Source organism: Cucumis melo, chromosome 11 (genome assembly GCF_025177605.1).
Source record: "Cucumis melo cultivar AY chromosome 11, USDA_Cmelo_AY_1.0, whole genome shotgun sequence".
Taxonomy (NCBI): Eukaryota; Viridiplantae; Streptophyta; class Magnoliopsida; order Cucurbitales; family Cucurbitaceae; genus Cucumis; species Cucumis melo.
Genome location: NC_066867.1, coordinates 14,344,602 through 14,366,001, shown reverse-complemented (window position 1 = coordinate 14,366,001; position 21,400 = coordinate 14,344,602). Strand labels below are relative to the sequence as shown.

The window sequence follows — 21,400 nt, the reverse complement described above, 5'->3', positions numbered from 1 at the left end:
AATTATTTCATAAATTTTTGTTCAAAATTATTATAGTTCAATAATTATTTTTGAGGTAAAAATTAGAGAGGATGAGATTTGAACATGGACTTCTTGATTTTCAACATATACAAATGTCAGTTGAGTAAAACTTTTTATTACGTAAAGCTCTTTATTACACGAGTGATTTAATGAATTACACACGTCGGGTTAAAATTGATAGTCAAAGGAAAAAAAACACTAAAACTAAATTATTTATAAAAAATGCGAGTTTTTGGCAAAGTTATTTAGTTCATCTTAATTTTATTTTTTTTCATTGAATATAGCAAGTTTGTGGGAAATTTTGACCTTTTTTCCCTACAAATGGGGGAAAAGTAAATTGGTGAGTTAGTGTTAATTAAATAGGTACAAAGAGTTCAACAATTGTTAAGATAGAGCCTGATGAAATTGAAACATGAGGAATTTTTTTTGGAATAAGAATAATAAGAGTAGTGCTTTTTAGAATAAGTATAAAATATTTGTGTCAGAATCAGAAGATATTTTGACATGATCTTTTCCTGATATACCCACATCATTATCCATATCATGGAAAAAGGAAACCATGAGATTTTATTTCATTAAATTTTGTTTAGACATTTAAAAACTTTAGTTTTTTAGATTCTCATTTTTCACCCTAAATAAATATAATAAAAGCTATAAAACAAATTAGAATGCTAATGAACCAGCATTGTCGTTCAAGTTCTTTAAAGAAAAAAACCTAATTGTTCTGAAAAACCAAAACAAATAGTTCAACATCGTCTAGTTTTCAATAACCGACCACACATGAATTGAAATGGAAGGTGTGTGAAGGATATGAAACAACCCTTTGCATCTACATAGAAAAGATAGACATTTGAAATCATTCATACAAGAAAGTGTCGACAAACAACATCATTTCACAAGTAGCGGGGAGGAGGGATGATGATGAATACAACAATCTTCAACAATTGTCATTTATGCAGAATGAACAACATAACAAGACAATGATAGATTAGATTTAATCATCCTCATCCCCAACCAGACCCCCAAATTATTGACAAAAGTTCTAACAAATGGAGTCCAGCGTTATCCATCACAGGTTTTAAATACAGCTTCACTCGTGTTGTTCAGAATTTTCAGATTATACAATTCTGCTGAACCCCCTTTATCGAACCCAAAACCTTCACGATTCCGCAGCTTGCAAGCAGCAAAACCATTTTTTCTGCAATTTCCAACTTTCAAAATCATGAGAAAATAGCAGTGTTCTACTACTCGTGTAATATAATATATATGAATGGAATTAGTTTAAACAATATGGTATATTTAACAATGCCTCCATCATGAATTCGTGAAATAGAAAGAAAATGCAAAAGGTTTAGGCACCCAACAAAGAGGTGATCATTTAAATCGATTTCACCATGTGGCTCTATCCAATGGCTGCATGAATGTGGGTTAGAAGCTCAAGAGGAGGTATCCAAAAAGATACACTCGCCAATAGTCTAACAAGCAAAGCTTCCAATTCCAAGCAATCGCAAAACTAATCAAATAAATTAAAAGCCTTTGGCTACAAAGAACTTACAGGTTGAGACTTTCCAAGAACAGAACCATTCTTGAATGCTGTTTCATCCTTTGCTGGAGAGTCAGGCATGCCACCAGTCTTTTTCTCATTCCTGGCTTTAGTAAAGATTACTGTGAATCCCTCGGCGGATGCTGGATCATTGACATCCCATTCACCGAACTTTGGCAATGGACTGCTACTGCCTTTTTCCTGCAGAATCAATAAACTCAAGGATGGCAGTCATTTCATGGCAACATAGTATAAATGTACACTTAGTCATAGCTCTTTAAGTTTGTAGCTTAAAGGTTGAGGCCAAGGGAAGCAAAAAACTTAGTAAAATAAGTAACAAAGATATGAAGGTGGAGAGCATAAGTATACTTCTTTCATCTCTTCTCCCTTCTTGGTTCAAATCTCTAAAACCTTGCCCATGTAAGACCATAGAGTTTATTTATTAACCAAGTCTAATGCTCAAAAAATACAAACTACGCAAGGGAGAGAAAAAGAGAAAGCATAAGAAACCTATATAAGACCATAGATACAATTCAAAAAATCCTGTCTGATTCAAAACAAAAACAGACATACAGAAAAATCTTCAACTGTCATTCAAGGTTTTGAACAAAAGTGCATTCCTAAATTAACCAACACTTGCTACCAAACCCCATGATATGAAGACCCAACCCCAAAGTGAGACAATCTCGAAACAATCAAGAACTACCCAATCAAGTATCAGAGATATCTCATAAAACTTATGAATAGAATGGTGAAAAACAGGGCAGAAAATGAAAGCTTCAGATTCAACATTCATAGAGAAATCTCACAACGCACTCCATAGAATAGTACATGAGACTTTTCCAAGTTTCTTGGTCATCCTTATGTCTTTACTCAAGACTAAAAATAGCTGTAGGAAAAAAAAATAGAACTCCCAGAGCTCATCTATAACACCAAATTATAAGATATACGTTGGGCTATCTAGTTTGTCTGTTCGTTTGGACGAAACTCTAAAGTTAGATAAAATTTACACATATTAACATAGAATGCCAAAGAACTCCCCAACTTTTTATTCAGCATACTTACGAACAAGCTGATTGAGTGAAAAGCCCAAATTTCCGCAATGGAAGGGACTTCAAAACCAAACAAACAGAAAGAAACCCCACCAATCCCTCAGCAAAATTAGCAAACTAACAAAACGATAGAGAAAAGGCTAAAAGCAAGTAAACAAATCATCGAATAACAAAGAAAGTGAGAGGGGTGTGAACACAAAGGGGAAAAGCAATCAAGCATAGTACCAAACATAGGAACAGAACACAACCGGATTCATATGAAGACCAAATAGAAAGCAGACCCAGCAAACCCTCAATTTAAGAATGCCCATTAGAGAGGAAGAGGAAAATAGAAAGGGAAAAATAAAAAATAAAAAATAAAAAAAATAAAAAAAAAAAGATGAAGAGAAACCCAGAAAGGAATAAGTGAGGAAGTCAAAATCAGGGATAAGTAAAGAGAGATTAGAGATGAAAGAAAGAAGGATTACATACCGCCATGAGTGAGGGTTGAGAGGAAGAAAAAGAAGAAGATGTGTTGATTTGGGTGTATGATTGATTGAGAGAGAAGGAAGGAAGAAGAAGGAATTTGGGTAATGGGATGTTATAGAAGTGGAGAGTGGGGCCTTTCGTCTACGCAGCTTCGAAGGACGTTTAACGGTGTCTGCTACTTCCAGCTGTGCATACCCCAAGCGCCAACCCCCAGACGTTGAAAGACAAATCACTTTTCTTTTTTTCTTTTTTTCTTTATTTTTCTTTTTTAACTTCTCTTCATCCACTTTTTGCAAAAATTACCAAAGACATCTTTAATGTCAATGGTAAAAGTTGAGATTAATAATTGTAATTAGACTGTTGTTGATGTTTCAAAGTTACATAATTACGGTGGATATGAGCTTTAGTTTTAATCCTACCATAAATGTGAAGACTCAATTTCTACTGACAAGAGTTCGAGGTTATAATTGTAATTTTCTCCCTTTTTTTTTTTTTTTTTTTGTAATATACACTTTTGTTTTTCAAATATTTTCTTATCTTCACCGAGACTGGATGAATAATCCTACTTTTTATAAAAGAATATATTTGAAAGTTTTCTATTGAAATTTGATTTTAAATATCATTTGGTATGTCCGAAAATTGTGTTTGTTTTTTTCGGTAAAAAAATATTTTTTCGTTGTAAATCTAGGTTAACTTTTAAAATAACAATTAATGTTTTATCTATCAAGTTAGGTTTGAATTAATTATTTATAATATATATTGTTAATGAAAGATTGATGTGACATGTCTATTGATAAATTATCAATGTAGGTGGGTTTAGTATAAAATTATTGAAGGATTGTTGACAAATAGACAACTTGAGGGAGTAAGGTTGTAAATATGCATGATAGAGCCACCCTAGTTTTTATAAAGCCTAAAGTTAAACTCTATTATTATGAGTTGCCCTAATGGTTAGTAAGACAAGAGGGAGAAAAATCTTAGAACTCAAACTTTAATTTACTCCACAACCTCAACTATTATATAATATTAGAAACTCAATTCATGAGTCAAATTTACTATGACTCTACAATAACACGTTTAATCTTTAGTTTTATACTGCTGGATATTCAAAATCCTTTTCATGAAAAAATTTCCAGCCCTATTGAAAATGGCAAAGAAAAGTTCTCAAAGCAGAAATTTTCACTATGATAAGAAATCCAATTAGTCAATGTGTGTATCAATATTGTAGGATTTTAACAAAATATTAAACATGTCACTGTCCCATCATCTAAAAGGGCTCAATATAGTGATTGGCTTCAAACACCCTAAAATGAATATATACACTTTATTTTGAATTTCCTCACCGATTGCTTTTAGGTGAAATTTTTTCCATGTTAATTCTTGTATTTTTTTTCTTTGGCAGTGGAAGATTTTTTTTTCCCAACATGTTGTCATCCCTTCAAATTATACTTAACCACACCACCTGTTCAAAAGCTCAAACAAAGATTAATATACCACCATAACCGCATCTTCCAAGGCTTTTCACTTTTTTATTTGAGATCTAAGAATTCTACCAACATATAGGGTAAGTAAGGCTAGGACTTTGATATTAGTTTGTTAGAGGGATGAACAACTACTTTTCAAGTAGCTTCACAATTTTGATCGATAGTTTTCATTATTTTATTTTTGGTTTTACTCAAAATGTCTCTGTTTTACACGTACTCTTAAAAATATGAGTTTTTTTTTTTTTTTTTGCATTTCCAACAATTATTAGCTACTAAAAAATACAGGAACATAAATCTCAAACTCATACTAATATACTTTTGAGTTGAACAAAAAGATAATAAGAATCACACATTTAGAATGAGAACGTGGCAATCCATGATTTGTTCATTTATATATAATTTATAGTGTTTGGTAATGTTGATGAAAGTGAGGACAGCCATGGTTTGAATGGGTGCAATGAGTGGAAATGAATCCCTCAAATTATGTGTGTGAAGAAGTTGGGTTGAGAATGCACTCCACATTCCATCTTTTTTTCTAAACCTTGTGCTTAAGCAGACAAGCTAGCCCATCGAGCCAATCCAACTCTACAAACAACCACACAACACAATGCTCAAATTATGCCCACACATATTTATGCACCTAAAATCTGACCCCCACCTGAATAGTTACTTGCACTATGTTCAAATTACTCACCAAACATGGAGAACATCTTCACAACCTGTGCGGACCTTGAGTTGTGTCTTTTGTGTAATGTGATTGAATGTCTAGCTAATACGATCTATTGAACTCATAATCCATGAACTTGAATTTTTGTATTTAGCGATGATTTAAAAAATTTCAAGTCTCTCGAATATGTTGGAAATAGATGTAAATGTAGCATGTAAGTGATGGATTTGGTAGTTGGATTTGAAAGGGTGGAAATATTGGTTAAAATAAGTATGTTTACGAAAACAACTTATCAATTAAGTTTATTGAAGTGGTAAAGAGTTTTACAACTTAGAAGCATAAGATAATAAATTTATTTAAGGATTTAATGCCGTGGTTTATGTTTGAATTTTGAAATGATGGAAGTCAAATTCTCTTACCTTGTATAAGCTTAAAAAAAGGGTTGTACTCAATTAAGAATAAAGGGGAAAAAAGAATTAAAAGAATGAAAGAAAAAAGAGGGGGAAAACATTGATTTTCATGTCAACGAGAGGCCTTTCAATCCATGTGGTTGATTAAAATATACATTTTGTCCTTTTCTTCTCCCAACTAATTTAAATATAATACTAAAAATTAATTTAATAATCGTTAGAGCCAAACCATAATTCAACGTCGACCATATCTTACATCACATACAATTGACAAAACTTATTGAATTCATCAACAAACTAAATACTAACATTTTTTGTAGTAGTAATTAGCCTATACTTCCTAGAGATTAAAAATCTCTATACTTCATATTAATTAATCTATAAGAATAAAAATGAAAGATGGCCTTAAAACCCTTAATAAATTGAATTTAATGATTATAAAAGTCATATTTGTCGATTACTTATTTTGATGCGACAAATCACATATACTTAAACGTGACAATCTATGTAATCTCTCTCTCCTGAAATTTGATTATGGTTAGTTTTTTTGTTGGTTTATTTATATCCTTCTTATAAAGAAATGGACATTGAGAGAAAAATAGAGAATGAAAATGCCTCAGATGAAATAAAAGTAAAGAATATAATAAATTTATAATGAAAGTGATTGTTCAAAATTCTAATTCAGGACAGGGTTACACCAAATGATTCCTCTGTCACTAATAATCAATTTTTGTTTTCTTCCTCTTCTATGCAGTTTTCACTTCCAAACTGCCGGGGACTTGCCTTTACTCTAACAAATATAGAGAGAAAAAGGGATTCTATATCTGTAATATGCTTGTTGAAAGGATTGTGTAGCAGAGTTTCTAATGAATGGATATACAAGAAAGTTGATTGTGTTTGGAGGGTCGAAAGTCATACCATCTTCTCAAATTTGTCAAGCTTTTTAACCCTTTGCATACATCGAAGAACAAGCGTCATGAAAACTCCTGCATTTCACAGAAAGATCAAGGTAAGATGTGAACTTCAAACTTGAACTTATGCCATGGGAAAAGAGCTCACCTGCTCCAACGAAAGATCCACCTGCAACAGCTTGGTTTCCTTGAGAGCTTAGGGTGATTCCGAGGTTCAAAAGGGTACCACCCATCACAGTGTACATCGTTGCCATCTGAAGTATTGTTGCTTTCCTTGCTGCTCTTTCAGACTAAGAATCCCATGACAATATGGTGAAGTTTTAGGAGGGGGTTATTGCAAGGTTTTTAGAGGTGAAAATTTCAACATTTGCTGAAATTATAGTAATTTCAACAATATAAGAATTTAAGTGATTAAATATGTACCTCGAGCACTCGGACTCGAAGCTTTAAGTCCCCGGACTCGAGCTGTTGTACAAATTCCTCTATCTTTTGGACTCTGTACGGCATGGAAATGGTGGATGTTCTAGCCTGAAAATGAATTCTGTTATTTGTAAGAAGTTGCACTCTATGAAGAGAGAAGACAACAGTAAACTCGAAGAAAGTACCGTACATCATTAGCTTGTTTTCTTATCTCCTGCACAAGTTGTGTTCCACTCCGCTCCTTCTGTTTTAAGTCTAAAAGCTCCTGCACATCTCAATTTTCACATAAATAACTAGATAAAGTCTTCATGGATGACACAAAGAAATGTGAAAGGCTCATTTGACAAAATTATAAACTAAAATCATTCAAAAAGAACGCAACAAACCTGTGCATATGGTGCCACAATCTTGACGAAGGAGAAATCCGGGTCAAGTGTGTAGCCTATACCTGAAACAAAATTGATTTCTCAGTCGAGAGCAGAAGTGTAATCTAGTTGAAGTTGGTCAGTTTATATACTTTAAAATAAATAATTCTTTTGACAATATGAAACAATAGTTTTAGTTCTGTTTTATTCCTGGGAGACATGATGTCTCAATTGCCAAAGCATAAGAGAACGGGATCAACCTTCAAGGGTAGAAAATGCCCTCAAGACAAAAGTAAAGGTGGAGGGGAATCGAAAAGGTTGATCTTGAGCTATTGCGAATAAATCCTGTCAGACACCCAAGCTTGAGTTTATAAAAGATGATACGAAATATGAAACAACCGAGGCTGTGGAATTTGCTAGATTGAATGTTTGCATACCTCACCAATTGCAGCCAGTGTCTGCTGCTGGTCTGGTGACTGGCTCAACAGATTGTCCAAGAAAAATTGAATGGATCTCCTCACCTAAATAAAAAGATTTTGAAAAATGATATACAATAAACAATGATCGTAGATTTATATTCAATCTGTCAGTTTGTACCGAAGACATGTCTCCTGTGGGCTGAAGTGCTTCAAGATCAACAAGCCTTTGCATAACCTGCATGATTGCCCCTTTGTCGGTAAAAGATATATCATATCAACAGATGAATCAACCAATTTGCATCATCACGATGAATTTCATCATATGATATAGGTATGATTCGCATCCCTTTTACTATAGCCTATAGCAAATTCAAAAAGGAAAAATCATGATTTTTTTAAGGCTGTATGCTCTCTACTCTCTTCCTCTGTGTGTGTGTGTGGGGTGGGGGCATGAGGGAATGGTTGGTTAATTATCATATTAAGATTTTTCGAAACGATGAGATCCATGAATCATGATCCTGGGAACAAGAATTTCTGGTAACAAGATAGGAAAGCATGCATGATTGTTTTAGATCATTTCCCTGTAAGTCATATATAGGATAAAGAAGGTTCTGTAAAGGTATTCGAGAAAAGCCATTTGATATTTAGGAAATGTAAACCTTTTTTGCATCTTTCTCATAAACTGCATAGAAAAGGTCAAGCAGCCGCTCTCTAGTGAAGGACTTGATTTCCCCCATCATACCAAAATCATAATATATGATTGCTTCGTCCACATCAATAGCAAGATTTCCCGGATGAGGATCAGCATGAAAGAAACCAGTCTTCAGGATCTGAAAGATCAGAGAAGTATATCCGTTGCTTAATACAGGATGATAATCTAATTAATTGTCTTTTTAAAATGGAACCATGCTTAACAAAAACAATTTAACGAAGTACATAATGTCTACAATGGATTGGCTTTCATCACATTCACTGCCAGGAATAGCTAATGACGTGAATCACTTTATATCCAACTGACAGGCAAGACCTGAATTAAGTATGCTTCAATGGCACGTGATGAAATTCGAGAGCGACTAAAGCCACGTGAGTCCAGAACATTCAGCTGATTTATCTTAACTCCTACACATAAAATAGCAATGGCATTCTTAAGTAACACTGTGAACATACTAGAATGTAGATAGTAATGTATTATATCAAAAAACGCATTGCTTGGGGTCAAACCTGGTACATACTCTAAAGTCAATACCTTCAAAGCAGTGTAGTCCCAAAAGACAAGCTACAAAAGGTAAAATAGAATTAAAGAAAAAAGAATGTTTAAGAAAAAAAAAGAGGAAGTCTATTTAGTTAAGACTTATTCACTGAGTAGATAGATTACAAGAAGTTTTAGTTCTAAACTTCTTCTACCCATATATTTTGAATTTTATAGAGGGACGGAGAATATCCATTAAAGAAGTATCTGTATGAAGAAACGTACAGGTACTCGGACCCACTTTATATTACGAAAATCCCTGCGAAATCTATCAGCATTTTTGCCTTCATTTATGTAGTCAATTTCTTGATACAAAATCCTACAACCAAGAATCAGAACATGAGTTCAAAAAGATTAATAAAACATCAAAATCAACACGAGCTAAAGTTTAGGCACACAAAAAACTCATGATAAACCTTAACATTGGGACATCCCCTTAACTACAGCTAAAACGGGAAAATAAATATCATCTTAGATGAGTGATTTTCCTCACTAAAAATTTTTAGTAGTCTTAATAAGCTATCTTTTTATGAAGTAATTACAACCATTACTGCCAAATCACTCAAAAGTTAAGTTCTCTCTCCCTTTCTCTCCCCCCTCTCTCCTCCTCCTCCTTCCCTTCAACTTCATTGCCGGTTACCCTCTCCGGTAGACACTGCTAGACATCGCCTAGTACTTTGGCATTTCCCTAGCAACCATTCTTAACTCACAAAGATGGAAGTAAAAAGCTGCAAAATCGACAAATATTTTCTCTACATCTGGCACGAAGATGAAGCTTTTCACATTGAAGATGTTGAAGATAATATTACTATCAATCTTTCAACTTAGATGGTTCATTGAAACAGTGAAAGATTTGAATAAGAAATCTGAAGAAGATTATTTCTACAAGAAAGAAAAAATTGAGTGTGGAAGGGTTGAAACTTCCAAATTCAAAACCAAAAGTGGGTGGGTTCTAAGATGCATTGCATGGCCTCGTATGGGAGGGAGATCATTTATTCATATCCCCATTGGTGAAGATAAACAGGGGTGGAAAAGCTTTGGAAAAATGTTGGGAGACTTCAAGGACATCCATGAATACAAAATTTGATTCTCCTCCGAAACCAAGTTCAACACCATTATGAAGCAGCCGAACAAAAGTATGAAAGGAAGCTACGAGGAGATAGGATAATCAAAAGAGACATCCAAGATCTCTTTCTCCGATACCGCATCACAAAGTTCAAGCAAATATTGGGTGATTAAGAATTCGGTAGTCTTCAAAGCAGATTTTGATAATCTTTTAGTTGTTTCAGAACTTTTCGAATTTGATACTTGGGTAAAAGTTAATGAAGCATTAGAACTCTTTTTCGATTCAAAAGTTATCATCAACCCTTTATTTGCGGAAAATGCTATGATTGAATTGGAACGTGGTCCTTTGAAGGAGTTCATTGAAAATCCAGGCAAATGACAATATTTTGGTGCCTTTCATTTAAAGTTTGAAAAGTGGAACAATCTCATCCATGGAAGACCGCTATATTCGAAAGGCTATGGAGGGTGGATTACAATAAAAAATCAACCTCTTGATTATTGGTGTAATAAAACTTTTGAAGTGATTGGAGCTCATTTTGAAGGTTTAGAAACTATTGCAGCTGAAACTATCAACTTCATTAATGTCTCAGAAGCCAAAATTCAAATGAAGGAGAATATGTGTGGTTTCATTCCGGCAACCATTGAGATTTCTAATGAAAGAAGAGGAAACATATTTTTTAAATTTTGGGGATATTTTTGTTTCCAATCCACCCAACAAATTACAAGGTAATTTATTTACTCTCATGACTTCTCAAATCCATTAGATATTGTCCGATTAAACCAAGTTATGAAGGATGAAGGTTTTGAGGAAGTTTCATTTAGCTCCAAGTTTGAATTTCTCCTTCCTTCGAACTCCATCCCAAGCACACAAAGGAACCCTTATAAGTTGTCTGAAAGGCTGTTCAATCATCTTCATCAGAGGCCAACATCAACTCACCAGAAATGCAAAGCAACATCAGATCTAAGAAAGTCTTCTCTTCAACCTCCAACTATTGGCAGTTCCGGTAGTAAACAGATGGCATAAGACAAACGAAAGTCAGAGAATTCCAAAAGACGTTCAAAATCAAAACCACCAATCAGAGAGGCTTAGTTTTCCCGCCAGAGGAGACTTCTTTTAATTTTATTCCATTTGAGAAGTCACTTGAAGGAGTCCAGCAGTCACATATTTGCAACACTAAAGATAATAATAATGTTGTTTCTATGATCAAGAGTGCCAACAAGACATTAATCACCATGAAGGCCAATAATAAAATTCATACGGAAGTTGCATTTAAACTGCCAGGAAAAGAATAGATGCTATTAAAGAAGAGAGAAAAGGTGTAGAAGACAATTGTGATATTAATTTAGTGGGTCCCAGGCATCCTTCAACGTCTCCTACTTTTGAAAATATAGCAAGTGAAAAGACAAAAAAAGGAGTGCAAAGGTAACTCAACTCTAAAAATAATAATAAAAAAAGAAACCAGCTGTATCTTTCCTATTGATAACAGCATCACCAGGTCAGAATCTTTATATCTAATCTCTAACGGTGTCTCTCTCCTCTCGGTTCATCAAAAGTTGACACCCTTGCTTCTTCTCCAATTACTGTATCAAGCAAGTCAATCATTAAAGAAAAAAGATCTTTTACTCCCTTGTCAGCTCGTTTTAATAAAGCTAAAAAGAACTCTTGCCCCCCAAAGTTCTTCTTGCAGCATTTTATAAGGAAAAATACTTCCTTCAACAATGTTTGGGCTGCTCTTTTCAATTCTGAGTCTTTTGGAGTTTGTTCATTCAAGGCTCAAGAGAAGCATTCCCAGGCCATCAATCTCATCAATCTTTCAAGTCTTTGTTCACTGACGTAAATCCAGATCTTTTGGAAGTTTCCAGCTCTCTAATCCAAGCTACTGGTTGCAATACCAAGCTAGGTATATTGAACTCTCATCGAGAGCGCAAGCAAAATTCAAGCAAGTTGCAATATGGGATTACTAATCCAAAGGAAGCTGGCAGTCTTGATGCTCAAGAAGCTCTTGACTCAGATGTTGAATCAGTCCCAAAGTGTAAGTAGTGAGGAATTAGAAGAGATTAATGCAGAGGAAGAGTTTGAAGATTCTGAGATTTTGGAGAACATAATCAGCGATGTCTGTGAGTTGTTTGAGGAGGAAGGTTTAGAAGAAGAACAACCTTCTCTCCAGAAATTCAGACAAGAAATTCCAAAGCACTTGCATGACATCATCGAAGCTTGTGATATATCTTTCATTTGAGGTCTTTAAACTTTTTCTCCGGCACTGTAAGTAGTCTTGAAGTGATAGTGCATTGAAAGTCCTTCTGGAATTAAAGAGAGCTAGGAGTTAAAAAAAATGGTAGCTAGGAAGCATATCTAGATTACCCCGGTTTTGGTTTTGCTACAAGTGTCAAAAAGTAAAGTTTTGTTCCAAATTCTTCAATTCCTTGTGGAGATCTTTTGTTCTTTTGATGCTTATGAACCATTTGCAAAAAGATTTCAGAATCACATTTGAATATGGACTGTATGATCATAAAGAAATGGTGTATTTGACTAGAACTTATTTCTTTATCGGAGTTCATTTTGAAGCCTTGATCTTTTGGAGGTAATTAAGTTTGGCAAGACGATTCCCAGCAGTCAATATGATTTGAAAAAGAAGAAGATGTTTAGTTGTTTAACAAAAAGTAGTTTGCTGGAACTTTTGTTTCAAGAAATCTTGAAGGTTAAAGAAGTGAGTGAATTTCAGATTCCTTTGGGGCTTTAGTCACACCAGAAAGAAAGGGTTAGAATTGATCAAAGATAGTGGCCGTTGGCTCCTGTTGGAAATTTTTTGAGTTATTTCCTTCCTCTGAATAAAAGTTGTGAAAACTCTATGGGATTACAGGGGTCTATGTCTAATCGTTAATCTATGTTTGGAAAATGGTTTTGGACACTGTTTGTCTCCTTCAATCTACAATTATGCTCTGCCGCTAGTGACTCCTTACAAGTGATTTCTTTTTCTCAACTGGTTTGCATCGTTGTCAGAATTGTACTTGGGAATATTCCAAAGATATTTTCAGAGCAAGCTTCTTAGCATAAGACCCAAATGGAGTCATCACATTTCAGCCTCCTCGTGGTGTTCTTTCTCCAAGGATCTCGAGTTTGACTCAGTGCGAGTTTTAAGCCTATTCAGTCGCCTTTTCTTTAGAAGGATGTTTAGTCTGTTTTAGTCTTGTCTTTGTATCTGTATTTCTTTGTACTTCTTTTGTTTTTGTTGCTCTTGAACATTACTCCTTTGTTATCGGTTTTTAGTTTGGTTGGATTTGATGAGGGTGCTAGTCAACCAAGTTGAAATGTCCAGGTGCACCTCTTGATCCATGGTTACATGCTCATTGTATAATTCTCTTATACTATGAGTTTTTGTCTCATTATTATTATAGTAATATTAATAAAGTGGCTGTCTCATTTTCGAAAAAAGAAGAAAAAGGATATTTCTTTTCCTTGGAGGGGAGATCAGTTCAATGATCAAATGAAAGCACAGAAGGAGAACCCTATACGATGGATTACTATTTTAATGGACTATGACTATGAGAGAAAATAAACCATAGTTACAAATAGTGAAATCAAATTTTACAACATGACAGAGATAAGTAGTTGAAGTGACAAAAATTTTATTGTTGATCGGAGCAGATATGAGAATTCTACAAGCTATTGCTCCTAGAATGGTAGTTTCACCAAACCATTATATCCCTCTTTAATTTCATCATATTGTGAACTGTAATTTTGAGAAATCGTCATATCTTCTTCTTATAATTACTTTTTGACATTTGTACAAGCTTTGACCATTCATAGAATAGCTCCTTAACCCTACAACTATTAGTTGGCAAAAAATTAAAAGAATGTTAAGTCTTAGGTAAATGACCACCATAACTTGAACCTAGTGTGCCTCTAGATCCTTTACTATTTACATTGATCATCTTTAATCACTAGACCAACCCCAGGTAATCTAGAGATGTCCATATCTTGGCCATTCAAAACTAACATTGACGTCATATTTTAATAATATGTTAGACACCATAATTGTGTATCTAAGAAACAACGCAGCCTTTGAGGACCAAGATACCAAGGTTACTTTCCTCAAGTTCAGGGTGCACTCAAACAGATGCATAGTCTACAGTACACAATAAGAACCTTTCATTTTATTACAAATGAAAGATCGTTGGTATTACTTACGTAGCACATTCTTCATATATACCAATCCAATCTTTGGTAGGACCACCAAAAGTTTCACTGTTTTGAAAATATTCTGCAATCAACTTCAAATTCCCTGTTCATGGAATACAAACAACAGTAAAAGTTAACATGTGGCCTCAGTGACACGTCTCAAACTTAACAAATTGGAACCTAATCAACATTTACTTTCCTGGGTTATATGGCCTATTACATAAATAAAAGTTTCTATAGCCAAATGTATCAACAATACACAATTGTGCCAGTAATCAGCTAAAATGTTATAAAATAATGATTTCCTATCCATGAAAAGTTACATTAAAGTTCAATAATCACTATAAGCTAGCTTATATTTGCACTATTTTTTTCCAGCTAAGGAAAAGCAAACCTTACGTAGATCAATGTCGAAAAGCTTCTTGAGACCAGGCCTTTGGACTTTGACGACCACCTTTTCTCCATTATGGAGTATTGCACGATGGACCTAAAGACAACATTACTCAAAATCAAAGCAGAAAGGATATAGGTAGAGATATAAATGCAACAAACAAAAAAGTAAACTTGACCTAAATGCCAGTAATTATCACTTTTGGAAGGTTCGTTTCAAATTGAAATGAAACAAAGCACCTGACCAAGACTTGCAGCAGCAATAGGATGGTCCTCAAATTCTCTGAACAATGTATCAATGGGGACGCCTAGTTCACTCTCAATGAATGCTCTTGCTTTCTCTGGAGAGAAAGCAGGGACTTTATCCTGATCATACAATATCAGAAAAATAAATCTTCAGATTTTATTCAGCACTGACATCACGACATCCCATAATTTCATAATCTGAACATCCTCATGACAGTGAGGCTATAGGCGTTCATCAATTTAATTAAAACAAGTTTCCATGAAAAGAGAGAATGCGGCAAAAAAAAAAACAAAAATGATACCTGTAATTTAGCAAGCTCATCCACATACTCACGAGGGAACAGATCTGACCTAGTTGAGGAGAGCTGTCCAAGCTTAATAAAAGTAGGGCCAAGCTGCAGCGCACGCTCCCGCAACCAAGATGCAGTCTTTAGCCTTCTTTTTTTCTGGAGGGAGAGAATGATGATTGAATTATAGCAAAATACAACATTCTAGTCTCGAAGACAAAAAACTGACAAGAACCGAGGTATTTAGTAGATAAATAACAACTTAAGGAAAGTATTTAACCTGCTTATCTTCTGAAAAACCTCCAGCATATGTCCATTTTGTAGTTTCTAAGAAAACTCGGACTCGTAAGGAAATGACAAAACTCCAGACATCAATGCTCCTTTGCACAGAGTTATAATTTTCATTAGCCCAACTGAAACCTTCATCTGAGGGTAAAACCTTAAGATCCTCAATTGGTGGGAGCTTCTTTGAGTCTGCAACATTTGTTCCCTTAACCAAAGGTGGAGACGGGCTGCGCTTAACTATACTTGCCCCATTGATAACTTGCTTTTTACCATTTATGTTCTCAACTTTGTTGGCAGATACAGCTCTCTTTTTCACTATTTCATTTATGGGTACCATCTTAACAGTTCTTCCCATAGTATTAAACCTAGGGGGCGATGTATTCTGCTGCATTTCATTTTGAAGCCTGAAATGTTGAGAACTTGGAGGACTCCAAGTTGACTTCTCAATCTTGTTGAATGTATGAAGTGAAATTGATCTTGAAAAAGACAGATCATAGGCTTGTTTCCCTTTCCCCTCATTTAACTTTGTTTCGCGGCAATAACAGCTGTGGGAAGCCAATGTTGCCGCCATCTAAGTATAGTGCCTGAAAACAGAAAAGCAAACACAGTGGTAACTAACCATTTCTAGCTTGTCAAATGGGTTAAATTGAAGCAGAGATATAAAAGCAAATAAAAAACACAAGAACTAGGAAATCTGCTCTTTGAGATTACAGAGTTTGTGCGACTCAAAGTATTGGAGCTAAATAATGGTCAGAATCAAAGAAACTGAAACTCAATCTGAAGTCAGCTGACTAATCACCAATCCCCGATTCCATTACCGAACTGGACGTTTACATATCATTCAAACAACGTGAAAATTTATGGCTGATAGCAGAAGACAGAAGGTCCAAATGATTACTTCCCATGTTGAAAATCCAAATACAAGAATAAAACACGTGAGAAACGAACAGAAAAACAGAATAAGAATAGTTGTTTACTACTTTTGTTCTACATGAAGCAAAGAAAAAAAGGGTAAAAAAAGCCAAGAAAGCTTCGAACTGATTCATTTGATCAATCTTTGAATAATTTCAGTGCTCAATCAACTGAACTCAGCAGGCACTGCAATTTTCAGAGAAAATAAAGAAAACCCAAATCGAATTTGCAAGAATATACCACAAATTTCAGTTGTTGACTCAGTTTAGAACAGCAAAGTATCTCAACTGGAATTGGCGCTCGTCCAAAAAAATGGGAAAATGTAGTAACGAAGTTGGAAAATCTGGATTGGGGCGTTTCTCACAAACGCAAGAAGAAGAAAATAAGAAATAAGTGATAAAAACGTTAACTGGGTGTCCCTGTTATTCTGAATTCTCAGCGTCCAAGTTACTGAAACAAGGTGGGAGCGTCCGAAAATCAAATCAAATGGGTTAACGACAAAAACAGAAATGAAAATCTCCAAGGTTCGAACAACGACCTCTCATTTTCTTGGTACGTATTGGACTTGACCACTGTAGGTTAAAAACCTTGCATTCCTCTTTGATTTTTTTTGTTGATCTAAAACAGAGGAATATCACCCGTATCAAAGGTCCCAAAAGAAGAAATAGTAGTGAAACTCACTATGGTTTAAAGCGAATTGACCCATTGCAGAGGAACACAAAAAACGTGAAGAAGATGTTGTTTGATTGGGAAATTGGAGCGTCGTGGACAGCTATGAATCTGTGCTTTCTTACGAGCCATTTTGTGGTGGGCATCTTTGGTGTAGAAGAACGGAATTGATTTTTTGGTTTTTTTAGAGTTTTGAAAGTCGGTATAAAATTTTGTCCAATCATATGGATTCCTAAAATAAATATATAAAATTTAGAAAAGAAAACCTAAATTGTAAAGATGCAAACCTACCAAGAACGTTTATTTAAATATTGTGGTTAACATAATTGTTTTTTTGGTTAAAATCTTATTTTAGAGTGCATTCGAATTCTCTATGAAAAAAATGTTTTTGAAGAGTAGATCGTCTTTTAAACATTTTTCTTAAAATTTAAATAGTTACGTATTTGGTTAGATCTTTTTATAAGACTAGTAAAAGATACGTATATGACACGTATAATGCGTATTTTCATATTATAGTAACAATTGCATGTATATGTTTAGGTTATGTTATATTTAAAGGTACGAAATTCAAAATGTAATAGAATTAGATCTACATGTGAAGAAATTATAATAATTAAATTAAAATATAAAAATTTAAATGTAAGACTAGCATATATCAAAAATATATTTTTTTATAAACAATATTTTTTTGTACAATTTTGAGGTAACTTGTTGTCACCTATGCGTTTGATCCAAATTTTTGTTGTCTTCACTTGAATTTCTCTAGATAGTGCGACATGAAGTTATCCATGAGAAAACATATTTTTCAGGAAGATATATTCCAACATTAAGAATTGTTTGTTCTTATGCTTTGTTAATTATCATTGCAAAGCATAAATGAATGATGAATTGTTTTCTCTTGAACTTGAATAGATATACATTATCATTTGGTGGGCTTAATGGTATTCGTAGAAGAAAAAACTTATTTTCCTGCATGATCATCAATTGCTATTTCAGCATGTATAATATTTTTGCTAAATGAATCGACATACCAATCTTGTCTCATTACATAATCCATTGAATGGATTCAAATTTTTCAATAACAACATTGGTAGAAGAAAATCAATGAAGGATTTTTATATAGTAGAAAAAAATATTATAAAAACTTTCAACTGTCAAGTCTTTAAATTTGTATTATTAATTAGAATTAATAAAATATTTAATTTGTAACTTGTAACGACCCAACTCTTTATACTAAGTTGAGGTCATTACTAAAAAGAAATAATAATAAGAGACACTTTCTTGAAAAGAGGAATATTAAATTTTCATTAAAAACAAAATACTAAAACATTGATACATAGACATGGAAGCAAAACTGAGTCCCCATATGGCATGTCAGGGATCCTTATTTGTCGCTCGTCAGCTTTCCTTTATCTTTACCTTTGTAACGCTCCGAAAATTTAAGGTAAAATTTTCCTCGTTTTACGTAATGTGCAAGTTGATATAATAATAATATAATATTAATTATATTATTATTATTAATACTTATTCTATTTATTATAATATTAATATTATAATAATTATTATTATTATTTAATATTATAGTAATATTATTATTTTAAAACAATAACATTATTATTACATAATATTAATTTATTATTTATTTAATATTAATATTATTATACATTATTATTAATACTTTATATGATTATTATTATTATTTTATAATATAATTATTAAATATATATATATATATATATATATATATATATATATATAATAAAACCTTTTAAAAAAGAAAACCCTACTTACCGTGCGCGCCGCCTACCCCCCCCCCCCCCCCGTCCAAATTTTTCTTTTCTCTTCCGCTTTCTCCTTCCTCACGCCGCGCCACCGCCACCCGAGCCGTCCATCTTCTCTTCTCCTTCGCCTTCTTCTTCTCTTCGGCTTCTTCATCCGGCACTCAGACGTCGCCCCGCGCGTTTTCATCGGCCGTCCACTTCGGTGTTCGCACATCACCGGTGGGAGGCATCAGCGACGGCCGTCCCCGACTACCCTCCTTCTCGGTTCCGCGTGCACGGCCAGCCGTCGGCCGTTTCTGCCTTGGTGGTAAAACGTCGTATTACCGTCGTCGACGAAAGAAACCGGGCAAAACAGCTCTGCCATCGCCGCCGCGTTCCGCCGCCGGGAGTGTGAAGATTAAATCGGTTTTCGTCCAACCCGACCCGGTTCCAAGCTGACCCGACCCGAACCCGTTTCCAGTCCGAGCCGTACCCGAGCCGCCATCCTTGTCCGAGCCGAGCCCTAAGCTGAGCGAGCCGCGAGCCGAGCCGCGAGCCGAACCAAGCCGAGCCGCGAGCCGAGTGAGCCGAGCCGCGAGCCGAACCAAGCCGAGCCGCGAGCCGAGTGAGCCGAGCCGCCAGCCGAACCAAGCCGAGCCGCGAGCCGAGTGAGCCGAGCCGCGAGCCGAACCAAGCCGAGCCGTGAGCCGAGTGAGCCGAGCCGCGAGCCGAACCAAGCCGAGCCGCGAGCCGAACCAAGCCGAGCCGAGCCGAGCCGAGCCGAGCCGAGCCGAGCCGAGCCGAGCCGAGCCGAGCCGAGCCGAGCCGAGCCGAGCCACCTAAGCCTTCCTTCCTCCACTTCGGTTCACGGTGAGTCTTCGGTAAGGGTTGTTTTGATGAATTCCCTAAAGTTACCTCGTCCGATTCGAGTTTGAATGTTGGATTAAGATGTGGCCCTACTTTTCTCCCTTGAAGGTAGTACAGAGTTGACGCTTAGGTCCTCGGGTTCCGCGGCAGACCTGGTTGGAGAAAGCTTCCTTTCCTTGGGTAAGTCAACGGATAACCTTTTTAAAACAACTGCTACTAAAGTCACCAACTAAAACTTTCGTGTTTCGTTAGGTAGATCTGTCGAGCGTGGATTTCGATCGAGGAGCATAACCGAGTTTCAGGTAAGGGTTTTCCTACTACTGGACCCCGAGTCCAGGCTGAAAACGTAGTAGTTCACAGGGAATTACACGTTAGTGACTGTACTGAATAACTGTATGCGTGTTGGCTGTTAAGTACTGATATTATATTCTGTCTGATGTAAATATACTGTGACTGATAATTGTGGATTGAGATTTTATGTTGATGGACTTTGAAGTTATGGTTCAGTATGTAGTAAACACCAGTCTGGATGTGGTTCATGGAATTTGGACGGGGATGGACCGTGAGTCCGGTTTTGGTTGGTTAGTTGATTGGACCTAGGGTTTTTCCCTACTGGTGTGCGAATCGGTAATGCATATAGCAACTGAGGGTGTAGATGTTTAAACTTATACTATCTGACTGATAAAGCCTATGGCGGAACTGTGATATGAATGTCGTTGGGATGTGATTGATGTAGACAGTTTAGTTCGGACTGAGGGGTAACGGTTAGCTTCATCTATGGGGTAGTGTGCCTTACGGATATGTGCATCCTTCGGGAGCACGAGACTGATATGTGCATCCTTCGGGAGCACTAGACTGATATGTGCGTCCTTCGGGAGCACTAGACTGATATGTGCGTCCTTCGGGAGCACTAGACTGATATGTGCGTCCTTCGGGAGCACTAGACTGATATGTGCGTCCTTCGGGAGCACTAGACTGATATGTGCGTCCTTCGGGAGCACTAGACTGATATGTAGGGTACCCCCGAATAGGAAGTTAACTGTTGTCCCTTAACGGGCCCAGTAGTGGGTCCCTTACTGGGTATGTTTATACTCACCCTTTCTCTTCTTTAACTTTTCAGGTAGGGGTACAGCGAGGGGCAGACCGACGAGAGGCAGGAAGGATGCGTGAAGGCCATATGGACGCGTCCGGTTTTCTTTTCGCTTCCGCTATGTATTTTGTCAGAATATTTTGACTGTGATTTTGGACTGGTGACTTGACATTTTATTTTGTGGTTTTTCTTGAATTATTTAAAATAGGGCCCGAAACTGTCTTTTGTACGGTTTATACTGTTTTAATGAATCGTATCTGGTCCGTTTTAAAATTTTATGTTGAATGGTCGAGTGTTGGTATTTGGTAGTGACCTCAGCTTAGTCCAGAAAAGTTGGGTCGTTACAACCTTTGCTTGAAATATTAAACATAGAAAGAGTGAGTATAAACATATACTCAGTAAGGGACCCACTACTAGTCTCGCTAGGTGTTTGTTAACTTTCCATTAGAGTAGAGTAGTACCTATAAACTGGCACGTTCCCAAACATGTGCAATCTGTTATAGGAACATCTCTAGTCTTCGGTGAACCCAAAGGAACACTTAGGACAAACTAGTCTTTAGTGGACCCAAAGGAAACACTAAGACAATCGAGCTGTGAGTGACCCCGTCGAGTCACTCATAAACATATCATCTCATACTAG

General features: G+C 35.7%; 2 protein-coding genes across 4 annotated transcripts; both read right to left on the bottom strand.

Moving 5' to 3' along the window:
• Window positions 1–851: 851 nt before the first annotated feature.
• LOC103502102 (protein NOI4) lies at window positions 852–3,305 on the bottom strand. 2 transcript variants are annotated; one of them, XM_008465932.3, is made up of 3 exons: window positions 3,088–3,305; window positions 1,577–1,765; window positions 852–1,219 (listed from the first exon to the last, which is right to left on the bottom strand). In XM_008465932.3, the coding sequence occupies exons 1-3, from the start codon at window positions 3,091–3,093 to the stop codon at window positions 1,181–1,183; spliced, it is 234 nt and encodes a 77-aa protein (XP_008464154.2). In that variant the 5' UTR covers window positions 3,094–3,305; the 3' UTR covers window positions 852–1,180. The 2 variants fall into 2 exon arrangements, with proteins under 2 accessions (XP_008464154.2, XP_050935395.1); XM_051079438.1 differs by lacking the exon at window positions 3,088–3,305 and adding an exon at window positions 1,934–2,948.
• A 2,961-nt stretch (window positions 3,306–6,266) lies between these two features.
• On the bottom strand, window positions 6,267–16,975 carry LOC103502101 (protein ACTIVITY OF BC1 COMPLEX KINASE 7, chloroplastic). 2 transcript variants are annotated; one of them, XM_008465930.3, is made up of 18 exons: window positions 16,615–16,968; window positions 15,458–16,046; window positions 15,193–15,336; window positions 14,885–15,010; window positions 14,654–14,741; window positions 14,264–14,357; window positions 9,235–9,328; window positions 8,982–9,036; window positions 8,788–8,879; window positions 8,420–8,590; window positions 7,939–7,995; window positions 7,779–7,862; window positions 7,602–7,686; window positions 7,363–7,424; window positions 7,167–7,241; window positions 6,980–7,084; window positions 6,705–6,846; window positions 6,267–6,631 (listed from the first exon to the last, which is right to left on the bottom strand). In XM_008465930.3, the coding sequence occupies exons 2-18, from the start codon at window positions 16,031–16,033 to the stop codon at window positions 6,558–6,560; spliced, it is 2,124 nt and encodes a 707-aa protein (XP_008464152.2). In that variant the 5' UTR covers window positions 16,034–16,046; window positions 16,615–16,968; the 3' UTR covers window positions 6,267–6,557. The 2 variants fall into 2 exon arrangements, with proteins under 2 accessions (XP_008464152.2, XP_050935145.1); XM_051079188.1 differs by having other exon boundaries at window positions 6,267–6,846; window positions 16,615–16,975.
• Between the last annotated feature and the right edge of the window lie 4,425 nt (window positions 16,976–21,400).

Excerpts from the sequence above, each read along its gene's own strand:
- LOC103502101 (XM_051079188.1), bottom strand. The coding sequence starts at position 16,033 with ATGGCGGCAACATTGGCTTCCCACAGCTGTTATTGCCGCGAAACAAAG. Across the intron at positions 15,337-15,457 it reads GTTTTTCAGAAGATAAGCAG|AAAAAAAGAAGGCTAAAGAC; the intron begins GTTAAATACTTT and ends CTCTCCCTCCAG. Across the intron at positions 14,742-14,884 it reads CTGCTGCAAGTCTTGGTCAG|GTCCATCGTGCAATACTCCA; the intron begins GTGCTTTGTTTC and ends TGTTGTCTTTAG.
- LOC103502102 (XM_051079438.1), bottom strand. Across the intron at positions 1,220-1,576 it reads TTCTTGGAAAGTCTCAACCT|AAAAAATGGTTTTGCTGCTT; the intron begins GTAAGTTCTTTG and ends TGGAAATTGCAG.